This window comes from Gymnoscopelus braueri, assembly GCF_963280865.1.
Source record: "Gymnoscopelus braueri genome assembly, chromosome: 18".
Taxonomy (NCBI): domain Eukaryota; kingdom Metazoa; phylum Chordata; class Actinopteri; order Myctophiformes; family Myctophidae; genus Gymnoscopelus; species Gymnoscopelus braueri.
This window is the reverse complement of record NC_137618.1, coordinates 24,523,433-24,539,015: the sequence shown is the minus strand read 5'-3', so window position 1 is coordinate 24,539,015 and position 15,583 is coordinate 24,523,433. Positions and strand designations below refer to the sequence as shown.

At 42.5% G+C, this 15,583-nt stretch overlaps 1 protein-coding gene across 1 annotated transcript; it reads left to right on the top strand.

Annotated features, from left to right (window-relative positions):
- The first annotated feature begins 2,233 nt into the window (after positions 1-2,233).
- On the top strand, positions 2,234-7,292 carry gpr18 (G protein-coupled receptor 18). The gene is made up of 3 exons (XM_080412674.1): positions 2,234-2,445; positions 4,041-4,082; positions 4,712-7,292. The coding sequence occupies exon 3, from the start codon at positions 4,719-4,721 to the stop codon at positions 5,736-5,738; it is 1,020 nt and encodes a 339-aa protein (XP_080268800.1). The 5' UTR covers positions 2,234-2,445; positions 4,041-4,082; positions 4,712-4,718; the 3' UTR covers positions 5,739-7,292.
- Positions 7,293-15,583: the final 8,291 nt, after the last annotated feature.

Sequence of the window (15,583 nt, the reverse complement as noted above, 5' to 3'; positions counted from 1 at the left end):
ATCCCCGCCAGGCCAGGTTGCCTACACAGGGGCCGCAAAGTTTGGAAGGCAGTCATAGCCAATTGGAATGGAACCTGCTAAATCTGACTGATACATCCTGATCACATGACTGCAGATATAATATGTAGGCCTACCGATTTGTGTGATGTTTGAACAGAATTTGTAGGAGTAGTAGCAAAAAGTGTGTTTTGAAGAAAACGTGAAATGGCAGAAATCTAGTCCGGCACAAATGGCTGGAGCCTATATGTGGAGTTGCGTCATGATCCAAGGAATCCAGGGGAAAAAATATTTTGATTGTACAACCTATGATTCAAGAGTTGTAGGCCAAAACTTGAAGTGGCTGTTATAGCGCCACCATCTGGCGTATTTGAAAACGTTGGCCTACAGGCAGTTTGTGAGCAAAGTAACCTTGAATCACCAGGCTTTCCACCATGCCTGGTATTCATTCTAAAACTGAATCGTGTGATCCGGTTTAGAAAAAATAAAAAAAGAATTGGGTTGGTAGGTTCAGGTTGGCGTCACAATGTTTTTGTTCCCCATATAATAATTGGTTCCGGTCGTGTGTTCCGGCCACCTGATGACGTAAAATTATTTCCGCTCCAGACCGGATCAGAAAACCAAAAATGGTATTGATGGCAGGCTATGTGCAAAGTGTTATGGCAATCAGACGCTGCATTCATGATTTGTGACATTATGTGCAAAACGGGCCCCTCCTGCAAACTTTGAAAGCCAATCGTAGCCAATCAGAAGGGAATCTGAGAAAGCTGACAGACACATCGTGATCAAAGAGATTATGTGTACCGTTTTGCGTGTGTTTTGGACAAAATCTGTAGGAGTAGTATAGTAACAAGTGTGTGCGCAAAGTTTGGAAGGCAGTCATAGCCAATTGGAATAGAGCCTGCTAAATCTGACTGATACAGCTTCATCACATGACTGTAGAGATAATATGTACCGATTTGTGTGATGTTTGGATAGAATAGCAAAAAGTGTGTTTTGAAGAAAACGTGAAATGGCGTAAAATCTTGTCAGGCCATTGTGGGAAGTTGTGCCGTGATCCAAGGAATCCAGAGGAAAAAAGAATTATCTACCACCAGATCTGATATCATCAGGAATGTACCCCAGCTAACCAACTGAGAAATCTGGCTCATCAAAACAAAATAGGTGACAAATAGATGTAACCTTTGTGGAGATGAAATGGACTGTGGAGAGCAGTCACATGGCACAGTAGGGGAAATGTCAAAAGGTCGGGGGAAATGTGACAGAGTTTGTGTGCAGAAGACAATGTTCTAGACTCTAGAACTAAAAAAGATTAGTTAACAGAGCAACCATGAATTTATGCTGAATTCAGTTTGGCCTTTGCACCTTATGTTATGACTGTAATTCATAGCTGTTCGCGCACACACACACACACACACACACACACACACACACACACACACACACACACACACACACACACACACACACACACACACACACACACACACACACACACACACACACACACACACACACACACACACACACACACACACACACACACACACACACACACACACACACACACACACACACACACACACACACACACACACACACACACACACACACAGTAAGTGTGATTGCACCACTGTATATGTACCCACGACACGTACGTGCTTTCCATGCACCCACACACATCATGCATGCACACAATCATGTGGAAGTTTGTGCGTGGACACACGTACAGTACACACAAACAAAAACAGACGCACAAGCACTTTAATCTGTATTCAATCCAGGTCCGGTGTGACCTTGAGTGTTTCACCTGAGGTATGCGCTTTGCATCCATTAAGTCGACGCGGTGTAAAAACCATCTCACAGCATCAGCGTGAAGTGTCTATTACCACCGTCTTATTTCCTGTTTATATGGCAACTGCCTCAACATCCTGTTTTTAATTACTTCTCTCCGGCAGCAGATGCTTCTCACAGCAACCTGCTGTGGATTACTCCCCTGAGAACTAATGTGCTGTGACAGACCCCACTTTTCCAATCAATAACTCGCCCTAAATCTGCCATCTCTCTGCCTGCCAAACACACTCCCACTTCTAATGGCACATCATTTTCTTTAAGGGGGTGTAATTGCAGAATGCGGAAAGCTGTAGCACTTTTTTGTGTTCTACTTTGCAGATACTGTGGGTGCACCTATAGTATACGCCACTGAAACCAAAGAATTGTCACGAGTGTCACACAGGAAGTACTGTGAGAGGCTTCAGTCTCATTCTCCATCTCACCAACTCTTCCATCAATAGAAATCATCTAAACAAAGCTTTCAGTTCCTCCTATCTGAACAAAAGCAGAGAGACGGCTGCTGGCCCATGCCACTTTTTAAACCTATTGGTGAGGGCTCGTTGTCAGGATTCTGATCACTAGGAGATGATACAAAATAAAAACTAAATCTTTGTGGTAAGTGTGGTTATTTATTTGTGTAAGCAATGCTATCTGATCTCTTTGATTGCTGAGATGAAAAGCAATATTTAAGCACGTTACATATTGCATAGCCAGTACTTTGAATGATATTGTCACACTGAGATTGGGATGAAATGTGTGTGAGAACAACAGGTTCTTTACTTAATTTTAAAATAATTGTAAAAAAAAATATTTATAATTGTTTTGGCATGGTTTCAGTAATTGTTTTTAAACATTCCTCTACATCTAATTACCTAAAACATACATACAGAATTAAATCTGTATACATCTTTGTATGAAAATGTGCTATATAAATCAAATTGACTTCCACACATAATATTTAACATCCTTTCTCAAAGCAAAAGTGGAGGCATCAAGCTACTTGAAAAGAAGTCATGTGATTTCCAATAAAAGATGATCAATGCTGCTAATTTTCACTTCACTTTTATTTTGTACACTTCCCATCTTACTCACTCTGTTCTGATTCACAGTAGACACAGATTCAAATAATGTTTAACATGCCATGATCAGATATCATGGACATTCTTGTTTCATACTGAGCTTCAGCTGAGGTAAAACATTCAGACAGAAATAGACGCACAGGTTTCCGCCTTTCAAACTGCAGCTGCACATTCGGAACAAAAATAAGTATTCAAATGACTTACCAACCAGGGGGTTACGCAAACAGCAATTTATAGACACATCCAGAAATACCCCTGGCCATTTTAACATCATCTCTCCATGAGAGTGTGTTTGTACATATTCCAACCAGTGGTTTAACTTGTTTATAGCTGGCACAGTATACCAGTGGTCAATCGGACCCCTTTATTGATACGTATTGGGGCACAGACCCCCATTTGAAAATATTGTGTGCCAGGGACGTCCATAAGAGAGGCTAAGGTTGTGGTTCTTAGATTATATTTAGTATAGCTACTAAATATACAATTCTACAATTGACTAATACTGTTGGTAAAGAGTTGAAAGCTATAATCTGAATAGTCATTCTTATACATGTTCTCATTAGTCTAACATTTAGCAGATGAAATAATAGTTAAAGTAAACTGAGGATCACCTGGAACCCCCTCAAGGACCCCTGGGGGTCCCCAGACCCCAATTTAGAACCACTGGTCTATACAAATAACACTGGCCTTTTGCCTACAGTATAGCCACAGTAGGGAAAACTGGCATATACTGTATGTGGAAATGCCTGATGCCAGTGCAAATTTGTGTTAAGCATCAGTTACTGTTGTGTGACCAGAGCTTGATCAGCGAGAGAGAGATAGAGAGAGAGTGAGATGGGGAGGGAGCGAGAGAAGGAGGGAGACAGGGAGGGAGGGAGATTGAGAGAGAAGGAGGGAGAGTGTGAAGGAAAGAGGGAGCCTATTTCACCTACGCAAGCTGAACACACTGATCGGCGCGTTGCAAAGCGGCATATTATCAGCAAGCTTCTGCTTGTGTGTGGGCATGTGTGTGAGGTGACAAGGTAAAACTTTCCAATATAAATAGTCACATTATCCCTTTAACCTCTATAGGGAAAATGCTAGTGTTACTGATTTGGGATTCTCACAACTACACTTTCTCTAATATTTCAGACACAACTACAACCCATGTCAGTATACATTGGATCATGAAAGGTATTGTATACAATGTAATTATTGTAAGTTAACTGCTCCTTTTGAGCATCATATTTATTAGGTGTGTGACTTACATAATTTAAAAACCTGCTGAACGTAACTTCAGTGTCATTTTTGTTTTGTTACAGTATGTCTCATACATACGGTTTATATAAAGGAGCAAATGATGCAAAAACATATTTTTTTTCCCCCAACACAACTTCTAAATCAAGGATTCCAACTAAGATCACAACAAAAAAATCAAATGACACAGATCACAGATATTTATCGATATAAAAATACAATAAAAAAAGCAATTTCCTTTAACAGGTTATTGACCGAATCATCATGACAGCACCACAACCAAACATTTATTTCCAGGTCTACCGACGTCAGCGTCGCATTGGAGCAGTATTACTATTCGTTAACCGTATTTCTGGAAGAACAGGACACTTATATTGTTATTGACTATTAGAAATATATGAATTTGCTATAAATATCCACAGGTTGACAGACTAGACATAGCTAATGTTCTGGACACTTTATTTTATATTGTGAAAAAACATCCATTTACAAACATTCAAATATTCTGATCTGGTCTATAGTGATTCATGTAATAAATACTCTTTTCTCTTTGCTACATGTGGAAGTTGCAGTATGAACGTGGATTTGAAGATCTCCAATATGTCCGTGGAGCCCAGTGCAGCCCGGTTGGAGCAGGTGCCCAGCGAGTACCGCATGGCAGGCCTGGTGTTCTATGGCGTCATCTTCACCATAGGAGTAGTAGTCAATCTCACAGCATTGTGGGTGTTTGCTCTCACCACCAAGAAGAGGAACTCAGTCACTGTTTACATGATCAACGTAGCTGCGCTGGACCTAGTCTACATCACACTTCTCCCTTTCAGGATGGTCTATTACCACCAAGACTACTGGCCATTTGGGGACCTTTTCTGTCGGGTCAGCGCGGCTCTCACCGTCTTCTACCCCTGTATGGCTCTGTGGCTGTTTGCCCTGATCAGCGCGGACCGCTACGTGGCCATCGTGCAGCCAAAGCACAGCAAAGAGTTGAAGAACATCCCCAAGGCCCTGGTGGGATGCGTAGGGGTGTGGATCATGACACTTGGCAGCACCGTGCCCCTGCTCTTCCCTGGGGATGACCCCGACCGCGCCTCCAACTTCACAACCTGCGTCAAGTTGCGCGACATCATCCACCTGCGCCACGACAACATTGTCAACTTTGTGCGGCTCATATTCTTCTTCCTGGTCCCCATGGCCATTATGATCATCTGCTACATCATCATAGTGGACAACCTGTTCCACGGACGCACCTCTAGGCTCAAGCCCAAAGTGAAGCAAAAGTCCATCCGGATCATCATCACACTCATCGTTCAGGTCTTGGTGTGCTTTGTTCCCTTCCACGTGTGCCTGGTGGTCCTCCTGCTGATGCGAGGTGACGGAGGGGTCTACACCACGTGGGCAGCATTCACCACATTCCTAATGAACCTGAGCACGGTTCTTGATATTATTCTGTACTACATTGTCTCCAAGCAGTTCCAGGACAGGGTGATCAGTGTGATTTTGTACAGAAACTATCTGCGCAGTGTCAGGAGGAAGAGCAGACGCACGCACACGGGCAGCATACGATCACTAAGTAACTTGCCCAGCACAGTGATATGAGTTATCTGATATGTCTCAGTACCTGGACTGTACAGAGCAAATTCTGGCATAGTGTAACTCTACTGTACACATGTGCTCATTATCAACTGGATCAAAAACTGTAATTAATTTCTGAGATGGAAATTCACACTCACAGTATGGGAGCATTGTTGTTGTAGCACCAACATCTGCGTTCTTAGCTGATTGACTCACCCATGAGAGTTGCAGCAGCTATAATTTCAGCCTATCTCTGCACTGGCAGACAAGGCATCGGCATCTCTAGTTCAGGTGTAAGTATATGAAGGCTAACAGAAGGTTTGATCATTTGTTAATGTACTGTAGCCTTCAGCGTGGAAGTGGTTGCTAGCGATTGTATAAATATAGAACCCAACCATCTATCAAGGTGAATGAACTAGAAAGGTGTTACCAACACAAAACCGCGGTGATGTCTTTAAGGTCACTGGCTCTTGTTGTGTCTGTGCATGTGTTCAGGCTTACTTCCTGATAACTACTGTACGTCATTTGTATGGTGTAATTATAACCACCCATAGTGTGCACTGCATATAAATGGCAAGTTAAGCCATGTTTGCTCTGTTGTATGTTTATGCATAATGGTATCAATTCACAGAGAGCAGTGGTTATCAACCCCAGTCTACTGGGAACCCAGATCTGCTGGTTTTCATTCTACTTCTTTAATCAGTGACTCATTTAGATTTCAGACACCAGCTACAGTAAATGCAATTAGCTGAATTCTAGAGTACACAATTAGAAGCTGCCTTGGTGTCAAGGGCAGGAGTTGTGGAACTCTGAAGCTTGATTTAAATACTCCATCATATGATGGTGTCACTTGTCGAAAATATCTGATTTTCAAGCTACTAATAACGTGTCTTGTCAGCAAGCGACAGTCGTGCTACAGAGTATGAATTAAGCTTGAGTCAGACCCCAAAAATGAGGTGCCTTCACACAGGAAATAATAGCTACTGTACAACCTTCTTGAAAGCTGTTGTTCCTGTCATGACCAGTTGATGGCAGCATGTCACAGAAAACACAAATCTCAAGCCTGTCTTCCTGGACAAATGGAAGTTTCTCATCTGACATGTCCTTGTGATCATTCTAGAGTGAAAATGTTTAAGTTTTGTTGGTTGCATGATGTCATGGTGTACTTGTTTCAATAACTGTCATTATACTTTTGAGCTGTGTAGCCTACAATGACTCCTCATGAAAAACTATCAGATGTTCCATAAAATAATCATGATCCCTATCTTCTTATGTAAATAGCATTTTATCACATAACAAGATGTGTTTTACGAAGCAAATGCCAACAGTTACTGATATGCTGTGAAATGATGTGCACTAATATCCTGAGAAGATATCAGCAGAAGCACAGATAGATTTAAAGGTCCTATCAATCAATAAAATATATATTAATTTTAGAGGAAATATTATATATCTTGACATAAATTTCATAATTTTATGTCTCTAAAATTAAGAAGATCTGGGTGCTAAAAGTGTTATTTGTCAACCAAGGACTTTAATTACCCACTGCCCTTTAAAAAGGTGCCATAATTGTTTTCACATTGCCCTATCAATCATTGTGTAAGAGTAGGTGTCACTTTTTTCCTTATGGTGCCTATCTCGCTTAGTAATGAAGCTGTTTACGTAAAGACACCTTAAAATGAATCCCCTTTTATTATTATAACTCCATATCAGGTGAGATACAATGATTTTTTTTTAAGTTGGAGCACATAAAATACGATTGCCAAGATTATATTGTTACAGTAAGACCTTGTTTGGCTTGTTCTCAGGTTGAAGAAGGTGACTGTAGAAGCATTCAGTTTGCAACGGTCCTGTCCCTTTTAAGCACCAGACAGACAGCGGTTATTCCAATTCAAATGAAGAGTAAAAAATCATGTTTGACTGTAATAGTCTGCATAAGTGTCCTGCATAAACATCACACGGGCTATAGAGCACAATACACCAATGCATGGCAATCCTGTGTACTGTAGCTGCCTATTGCTATAATGAAGGGGGTTGAGTGAGTGTGTGAGTGTGTGTCACATCTACTCAGTTCTAACTGGCTTAGACAGTGAGTCAGTGTCCCAGAGTGACTAGGCAGTGTCTCATGCGATTACAGGGTCATGGTTCTCTGTGGTGGAACCATACGCAGCATAGCTGCTCTCTGAACTGTTATGGTATGGCCTCAGAGGATGCACACTTTACAAATAGGACAAAATACAGTATAGCGTTGCTGTTGGGCAGAAACCTTTTGTATATCTCAAATGGTACCTTTCAGGAAATGGGGGAAAAAAGCTGTTTCAATGGATCCAATGTAGTTATTTAGTCATAAGCTCTTGTTAATAGTTTCCATTGGTTAAATATTTATAAAACCCACACAGACAGACTTAACCACTTTCAACCTGATGTCACTATTTTGGGTATGTCATTATCAGTGGACATTTTCCTAGATTTTTCAAAAAGAGGGGAAATAGCAGAACTACAAGTTTATGATGCATCACACCGCAACTCTTTGTGACACTGTCATTAGACAAAGTATAAAATAGGACATTGATTTATGAAAGAAAAAAACAAAAAGATTTTCTGTCCAAAGCAATGATATGCAGCATGGCTGCTGAACTGTTATGGTATGGACTCAGAGGATGCACACTTTACAAATAGGTCCAAATACAGAATATACCATATGCTAAATACACAGTAAAATCCTCAGTGTTAATGTAACTTCAAACACTGGATTTGACTGTTTATAAGCTCCAGTGCTTACAGAACTCAATCGTACTTAAAATACCACCTCATGTCCTATGTCTTTACCTGAGCTAGAATCATAGTAAGATTCAAATCCTTCACTTACAACAAGGAAGCTTTAATGCAATGGCAGAAAGGACCGCTATGTATAGCAAGCAGAGGTGGAAAGTACCAAAGTACATTTACGTTCTGTACTGTACATTCTTTTATATTTGTACTTACTACTTGATGTAATGGCTATTTTGTCGGCTCCAAACAGCTCACCAAAACCCACTGATGCACCTATGGCTTGTTTTCAACGCAGGCGAAATAAAACATTGTCCACAGGTTTGTATTATAGTTTGCGTTTCTATACTTCTTCAAATGTGCATAGTAGTACAAACATCTCAGTCTCATGGCATTGTTCCTGTCACACTGGTAAAAACAGTTTGTCCGCCCAGGTGCATGCCCTTTCCCAATCACCCAGGCCTACATACTGCTTTCATGTCAGTCAATCAGTTAGTTAGTTAGGCCTGGAGAGGCGTGCCCTTGGTGCCCACAAATGATCTAAAATGAACAATAATCTATCAAAACTAATAATTCCAAATAATAACTACAATCATGATAATAATAATAATAAATAAATAAATAATTGGGGGAAAATGTCATTTCAATACAGCAAAGCATTGATATTAAAAAGAAAAATAATGTACTTTGTAATTTGTACTTCTGAATACTTAAGTATTTATAAAATCAAGTACTCTTAAATACTTGAATATTTTTTTCAAACTAGTACTCCAGTACTTTATCTCAAGTACAAATTTGACTGAGCAAGCTTCACTTGTCGTTGAGTAATATTCTACCAGGAGTGTATACCTTCAGTATTGGGTTGAGTGCACTGATAGCAAGTTCAATAACAGGTGGTTAGTGAACTGGGCAGAGTGCAGGATGATGTAGGGCAGTGGTTCTCAAAGTGGGGTCCAGTGACCCCCAGGGGTCCTTGGGGGGTTTCCAGGGTGTCCCATGCTGGGGGCCGCACGTGGTCCCTTGCACGTGGTCCCTAGTGTGACTATTCTCATACCAGACCCCTGAACAGTGTTTGTGCAAAGTTTGGTGCAGATCAGAACAATGGTGCGCCTAGCAAGCCGTCCATCCATTAGGCAATTTTAACTCTCTTACTGGCAAGAACGACTTATGATGAGACATCGTCATGATGCCCTGGCTGGGGGGGGGGACGTTCAGAGCCCAAGATATCGTGATCCGAAGATTTGGTGCTCCATTCACTTCTTGGTTAAAGGGCAAGACCACTTTGGTAGAGGTTTGGGTTGTGTAGTTACCTTGCCATGATGTAACTCTAAAGGTGGACAAGAAATCAAAAATAATTGTTCCATTGTTTAGAAATTGATAATTCAAAATATGCTCCTCATTGACTTACATTGTACGGTCAAACAGCTCTCAAAGTCACTCTTTTAGCACATAAACGAACACAAACAAAGCTGATTCAGACAATATAGAACATCACCAAACCCAGTACTGTTTTTTCTTTTAATAAAAATTTTAACTTCCTGTTGATTTTGCTATTTTTATAAAGAAGAAAACCCGGACTGGATCCACGGATCCGGATCCGGATCTTCAAATAGTAAAATCAACAGGAAGTTGACATTTTTATAAAAAAAACAGTACTGGGTTTGGTGATGATCTATATTGTCAGAATCAGCTTTGTTTGTGTTCGGTTACATGCTAAAAGAGTGACTTTGCGAGCTGTTTTACCGCACAATGTAAGTCAATGAGGAGCATATTTTGAATTATCAATTTCTAAACAATGGAACAATTACTTTTTGATTTCTAGTCCACCTTTGGAGTTACATCATGGCAAGGTAACTACACAACCCAAACCTCTACCAAAGTGGTCTTGCCCTTTAAGTTATTACTTAAAAGGGCTGTATCTCTGCCCCTTTTTTTTTATTTTTTTACTATGTATTTGTGGCCGAGACATGCTATTTTCAAAGGCGTATAAAATTGAACGGGGAGGTCGCGATTACATTTTTTTTTGCGGAAGCACAGTGAAACCCGCTGTGATTAGCAACCATCAGGGGATCGATCATACTGGAGATAAATATTCTGTGACTACTTGAAAAAGAAAATTGAAAAATCGCTGGCAGTGGGTGCACGCAGCCAGAAATAAGTCTGACAGTAAGAGAGTTAATATAGGATATTGAAAAATCTTGTATGGGTGCCCCTGGCAAAAAATATTTTCAGATGGTGGTCCAGGTCCAAATACTTTTAATTTGGAGGACCATGGCATGAATGGATGGAGGGATCACCACGACATGTGGAATTCTGGGTACTGCAGTTCATCACACAATGATGGGTTTATTGGCCGCTGGACTACAAGAGGATTTATAAGGGAGAGGTTAGAGGTCAAATGAAACATCAGAGGGTCGTCTATCTGTCCCACCTGTTAGACATCAAAGAGAAACCAACCACGCTCCATGCAGCAACTGGCATTTAAAACAATTAAGTCTCCTGTCAAGTCCCTGTGATGAATTATCCTGAAGCTTTACCCGCTGTAATTCTAAATCTTCACAACAAGTGCCTTTGTTGTAGAGAAATTAATGAAAACAAGATTGTCTTTCATAGGAGCTGATCTAACAGCGCGACAGCCAGCTGCTCTTCTTTGGGAATAAAAAACAGTCAGCATTAAACAAAGCAAGGAGAAAATACTTTTTTTTCTCCCCCTATCGCTCGTGTGGAAAACAAATCAGGCAGCAAGCGCAGTGGCCATCTGTTTTGTTATTTGATATGTGTGAATACATGTTGTAATGACTTTGTTTGTGAATCACTCGCCGCGGCGGAACACACGAGAGCTCTCGAAGTGCTGGAGTGTTCAAAGCTAATCATATAATTGGACACAATAGTCGATGACAAATGGAGACGCTCGGAGCCAGCCAGCTGGGAAAGTGAATATGTAATCATTGTAAAATCATATCATTTTTGCATATTTGAAGACAGCTTAATAGAGTTTGCATGTCAGCATACCATCAAATGATGATCAGACACAGTGTTGGTGTATTTGTTTTCCAAACAGTGCGTTATTGAGCACATTTGTCTTTCATTCCATGTCCTCAAAGTGTGTCTCAACATTTCCCGTCGCACCTGTTCTCGCAGGTTCTGTGCTCTCCAAAGGGTTAAGGAGGATCTGGCAGTACATCCCTCTAGGTATAGCTAGTAAATGGGAACATGGTGGTGTTACGGTTCCCAGCCGTGTTTATGCTACACCAATGAGACCACATCATCTGCCATCTGCCGAGAGTGAAGTATCATAGCCTAGCCGGCAACGTCAACGTTATGTCATGAGAGCATATCAGGCGCATGCAATGGATATGCAGTTGCATGACATCAAACACACATAACCAAAATTGACAAGAGTTTGTGGTGACTGAAACATGTTTGTTGTGTTCCGAACAACAGTTTGGTTTAAAAGACCGTGCCCTACACCATAGCATTAGTCTTCATATTGTTCCCATTAAAGCACATGAAAGAGATCCTATAGTAATTATATCCTACAGCCAGCCTGTTGGTCCGTATAGTCCAGCCTCGCCTGGGCCTCTCCATCTACAGTATGGCATTAGCAGCAAGCAGCTGCCTGCGTTTAGATCATTTAGCTTTTCTCTCAGGGCACTTTAATACACAGACCTCTCCCGTGGTAAACTTTACAATAGGATGTTGAAGGATACTCCTGGACTACCATAGGAAATTAGAGGCACATGTGTGTATCTAGTGGTGCAACGGTAGCCCCGCCCCATCCACCCCCTGTGAAGCTCTGTTTAAGAGCTGTGCCCAGTGTGCAGTGAGAACACAAATGGGTTCCTTTTGTGCACTAAACTAGGTTAAGTACATGAGCTATTGTTCTTATCTGTGGTAGTTGTACTGTACAATACATTCTGCCTGGCACTGGCTGCTCTGCAGTAGTGACTTTTAGGGACAGGAAACCGTGTGCGGTGCTGCACAGTACAAGACATATTTACCTACAGTAGCTCAGTGGAGTTAATCTTTTCCTTCGGCAATGGGAATCTATGCAGCATTGTCTTTTGTCTCCATTAGAAGAAGATAATCTACTGCAAGGGTTTCCAAACGCTACAAAACTGACTCCAATTGACCCCGCTGTTAGCGGAGGACGGCAGAGGGAGAGGAAATGCATGGCCTTGATTACAGCTGTGTGTCTGTCTTAGCAGATTGTTCTGTTGCTGATACACACACACGCACACGCATACGCACACACACACACACACACACACACACACACACACACACACACACACACACACACGCACACGCGCACACAAACACACACACGCACGCACACGCACGCACACGCATGCACACACACAGCCGGTCACAGCACCATTAGCACGTATAAATAATGTAAGGCCCCTCTGCTTTTTCAACTCTCTACTCAGCTAAGTGCCAGGAACCCTTAGACTCCTCTCGACAGGTTCTCCATAGATTCGTATAAGATTTATTTTAAGTCCGCGGAGAAGTGTGTTCTAGACAGTCTTCGACGGGGATCGAGTGTTCCGTCCGGCACATATGCGCATGTTTTTAATTGTAGGCCTATCATGTGGAGTGGGATGGGGGTGGGTGGGGCGATGGTGTGTGTTTGTGTGGGGGGGTCGTCTATGGCAGGGACTGTCAGGTTTTGTTAATATTTAATCCAGTCTCTCTTTAGTTTCCTCTTGATCCATGGTATCATAACGGCAGAGCGAGAGGGCTACATTACAACGTAGCTAAAGAGACACGAGTTGAGACACAGTAGCTTCCCAAACAAAAAAAAAGTGCTCCTCGGAGCACAGGTCTGCGCCAGGTCAGGTAGGTTATTGTGGCCTCCTGGTGGTGCTATAAAGGCCATTGTGAAAAGGGTGCCATTTCTTCTTTAGGCCTTGCACGGCAATCGGACACTGCATTCATGATTTGAGGCATTATGCTCCAAAAATTTGTTTTTCTAAATTAGACTGGCTGGTGGCGCTATAACAGGCCAATGTTAAAAGGGTGGCATTTGGAGGGACAGCGAGTGCATTTTCCGGCAGCGGCTGCTGCCTCGGCAGCTCCGCGGAGCTGCCGGCGGCGACAGCTTTGGGAGTGTGCTGCGTTTGTGTAACGCAGTCCACACCAATATTATTTACGATTCTGTGCCTATCGGTACATAACTCGGACGGCGCTTAGTCGAATAGCAGACCATCGGCCGGTCGTCGCGGGCACTCGCGCCTGGAGGCGCTCGGGCGCGACTCCTTGGCCTCAAGGTCTGCTGATTCGGCGCGCCTCTGTCATGGTCCAAAACTATACTTTATCGGCAGAAAAAATAAGTTGACTGCCGCTCCTCCACCGGCAGTTCCGCTGCTGCCGCTCCTCCACCGGCAGTTTCCGCGGCAGTTCCGCTGCTCCGCCGGCAGCTGCCGCTCCACCGCCGGCAGTCACTGCCGGCAGCTGCCGCTCCTCCACCGGCAGTTCCGCGGAAGTTCCGTGGCTGTTGCCGCTGCCGGAGAATGCACTCGCTCCTTCTGGGCATTTGTTCCTCAACATAGTGTGAATGTAAGTTTGTCCGCAATCGGACGCTGCGTTCATGATTTGCGGCATTTTGTTCAAAACAAGCCACTACTGCAAACTTTAGATGTGAATCTTAGCCAATCAGGATGGAATATGAAAAATCAAACAGATCCGTCTTGATCACATGACTATAGAGATCATGTGTACTGATTTGCGTGAAATTTGGAAAAAATGGGAAGGAGTAATATAAAAAAAATTGTTTTACATAAGTCGGCCTCCTGGTGGCGCTATAAAAGGCAGATGTGAAAAATAAAGGGCAAAGGTTTTTCCTTGACCTGTAGGGAGTGCGCAAACAAAGTTTTACACAGATCGGTGCAGTTATAGGTAAAAACACGAATCGGCCTGTTACAGCGCCACCATGAGGCTAATTTGAAATCCTCGGCATAGTGGGAATGTGCGTGCAGAATTTCACGGAAATTGCATGCTGTGTTCATGATTTGAGGCATTTTGTTCAATACGGAGCACTTCTGCCATTTTTTGCCAATCAGGATGGAATATGAAAAATCTGAAGACTTGTTTTGTTTAATGATAGGCTACTGTGTACCGATTTGCGTGATGTTTGGACAAAATCTGTAGGAGTACTGTCAAAAAATGTTTTGCAAAAAGCAGCCTCCTGGTGGCACTATAACAGGCCCATGTGAAAAATGTAGGGCAGAGGTTCTGAATTGGCATCCAGGGAGGGTGTGTGCTCAGTTTCGTTGGGATCAAGCCAATGGTGCCGGAGATTAGCTGTCCACAGACAGAATGACACACACACGGATGGACGGACAGACAGGGTGCAAAACATACTCTCGCCATGCCTTTCGGCCTGGCGGAGACAAAAAGTGTAAAAGAGTGTTAACCACTCAAGCCGCATTTTCAAAGATAGCAAAAATTGCTCGTCTAAAAGCTCACAATGTGTCGTGATGCCTTGTGAACTTGTAGATCTGCTATTTTGGAATTTCTTTGAAAGATTTCCGCCTATATTGACATGCCCAAAATATGCCAGGTTGAAAGTGGTTAATTTAACTCTCTGATAGCTTGCTGTGTAGTGTGTGAAGATACAGTTATGGGATTTATCATGGAACAATTTTCTGTCTACATGTCCCTACAGGGACATATAAACATTAACATTATTTTTCTTTCAAGGATCAAGGTCTTCATTCGGCACCATGAAGAAGACCAGCCATTACTGGTTTTATTTCACCTGCTGTGCATCTAAAGCAAACAAGACTGACACTCAATTCCACATAAGACAGGGAAGAGAGACTGCAGCAGTTGCCTGCACTTGAAAAAATGGAAGACACTATATTATGTGAATCTGTGGTGTATTTTAAGAGGAGAGACACACAGAGGCAGAGAGAGAGAGAGAGAGAGAGAGAGAGAGAGAGAGAGAGAGAGAGAGAGAGAGAGAGAGTGGGAGAAATGGGGGTGGGGGGGTTACTTCCTCTGCGTGCACATCACGTCCCCTCTCCCTGAGCTCAATTACAGGATTGATACTCGGAGAGGAAACTTCATCATGTCGTACAGATGTCTTCACTGGG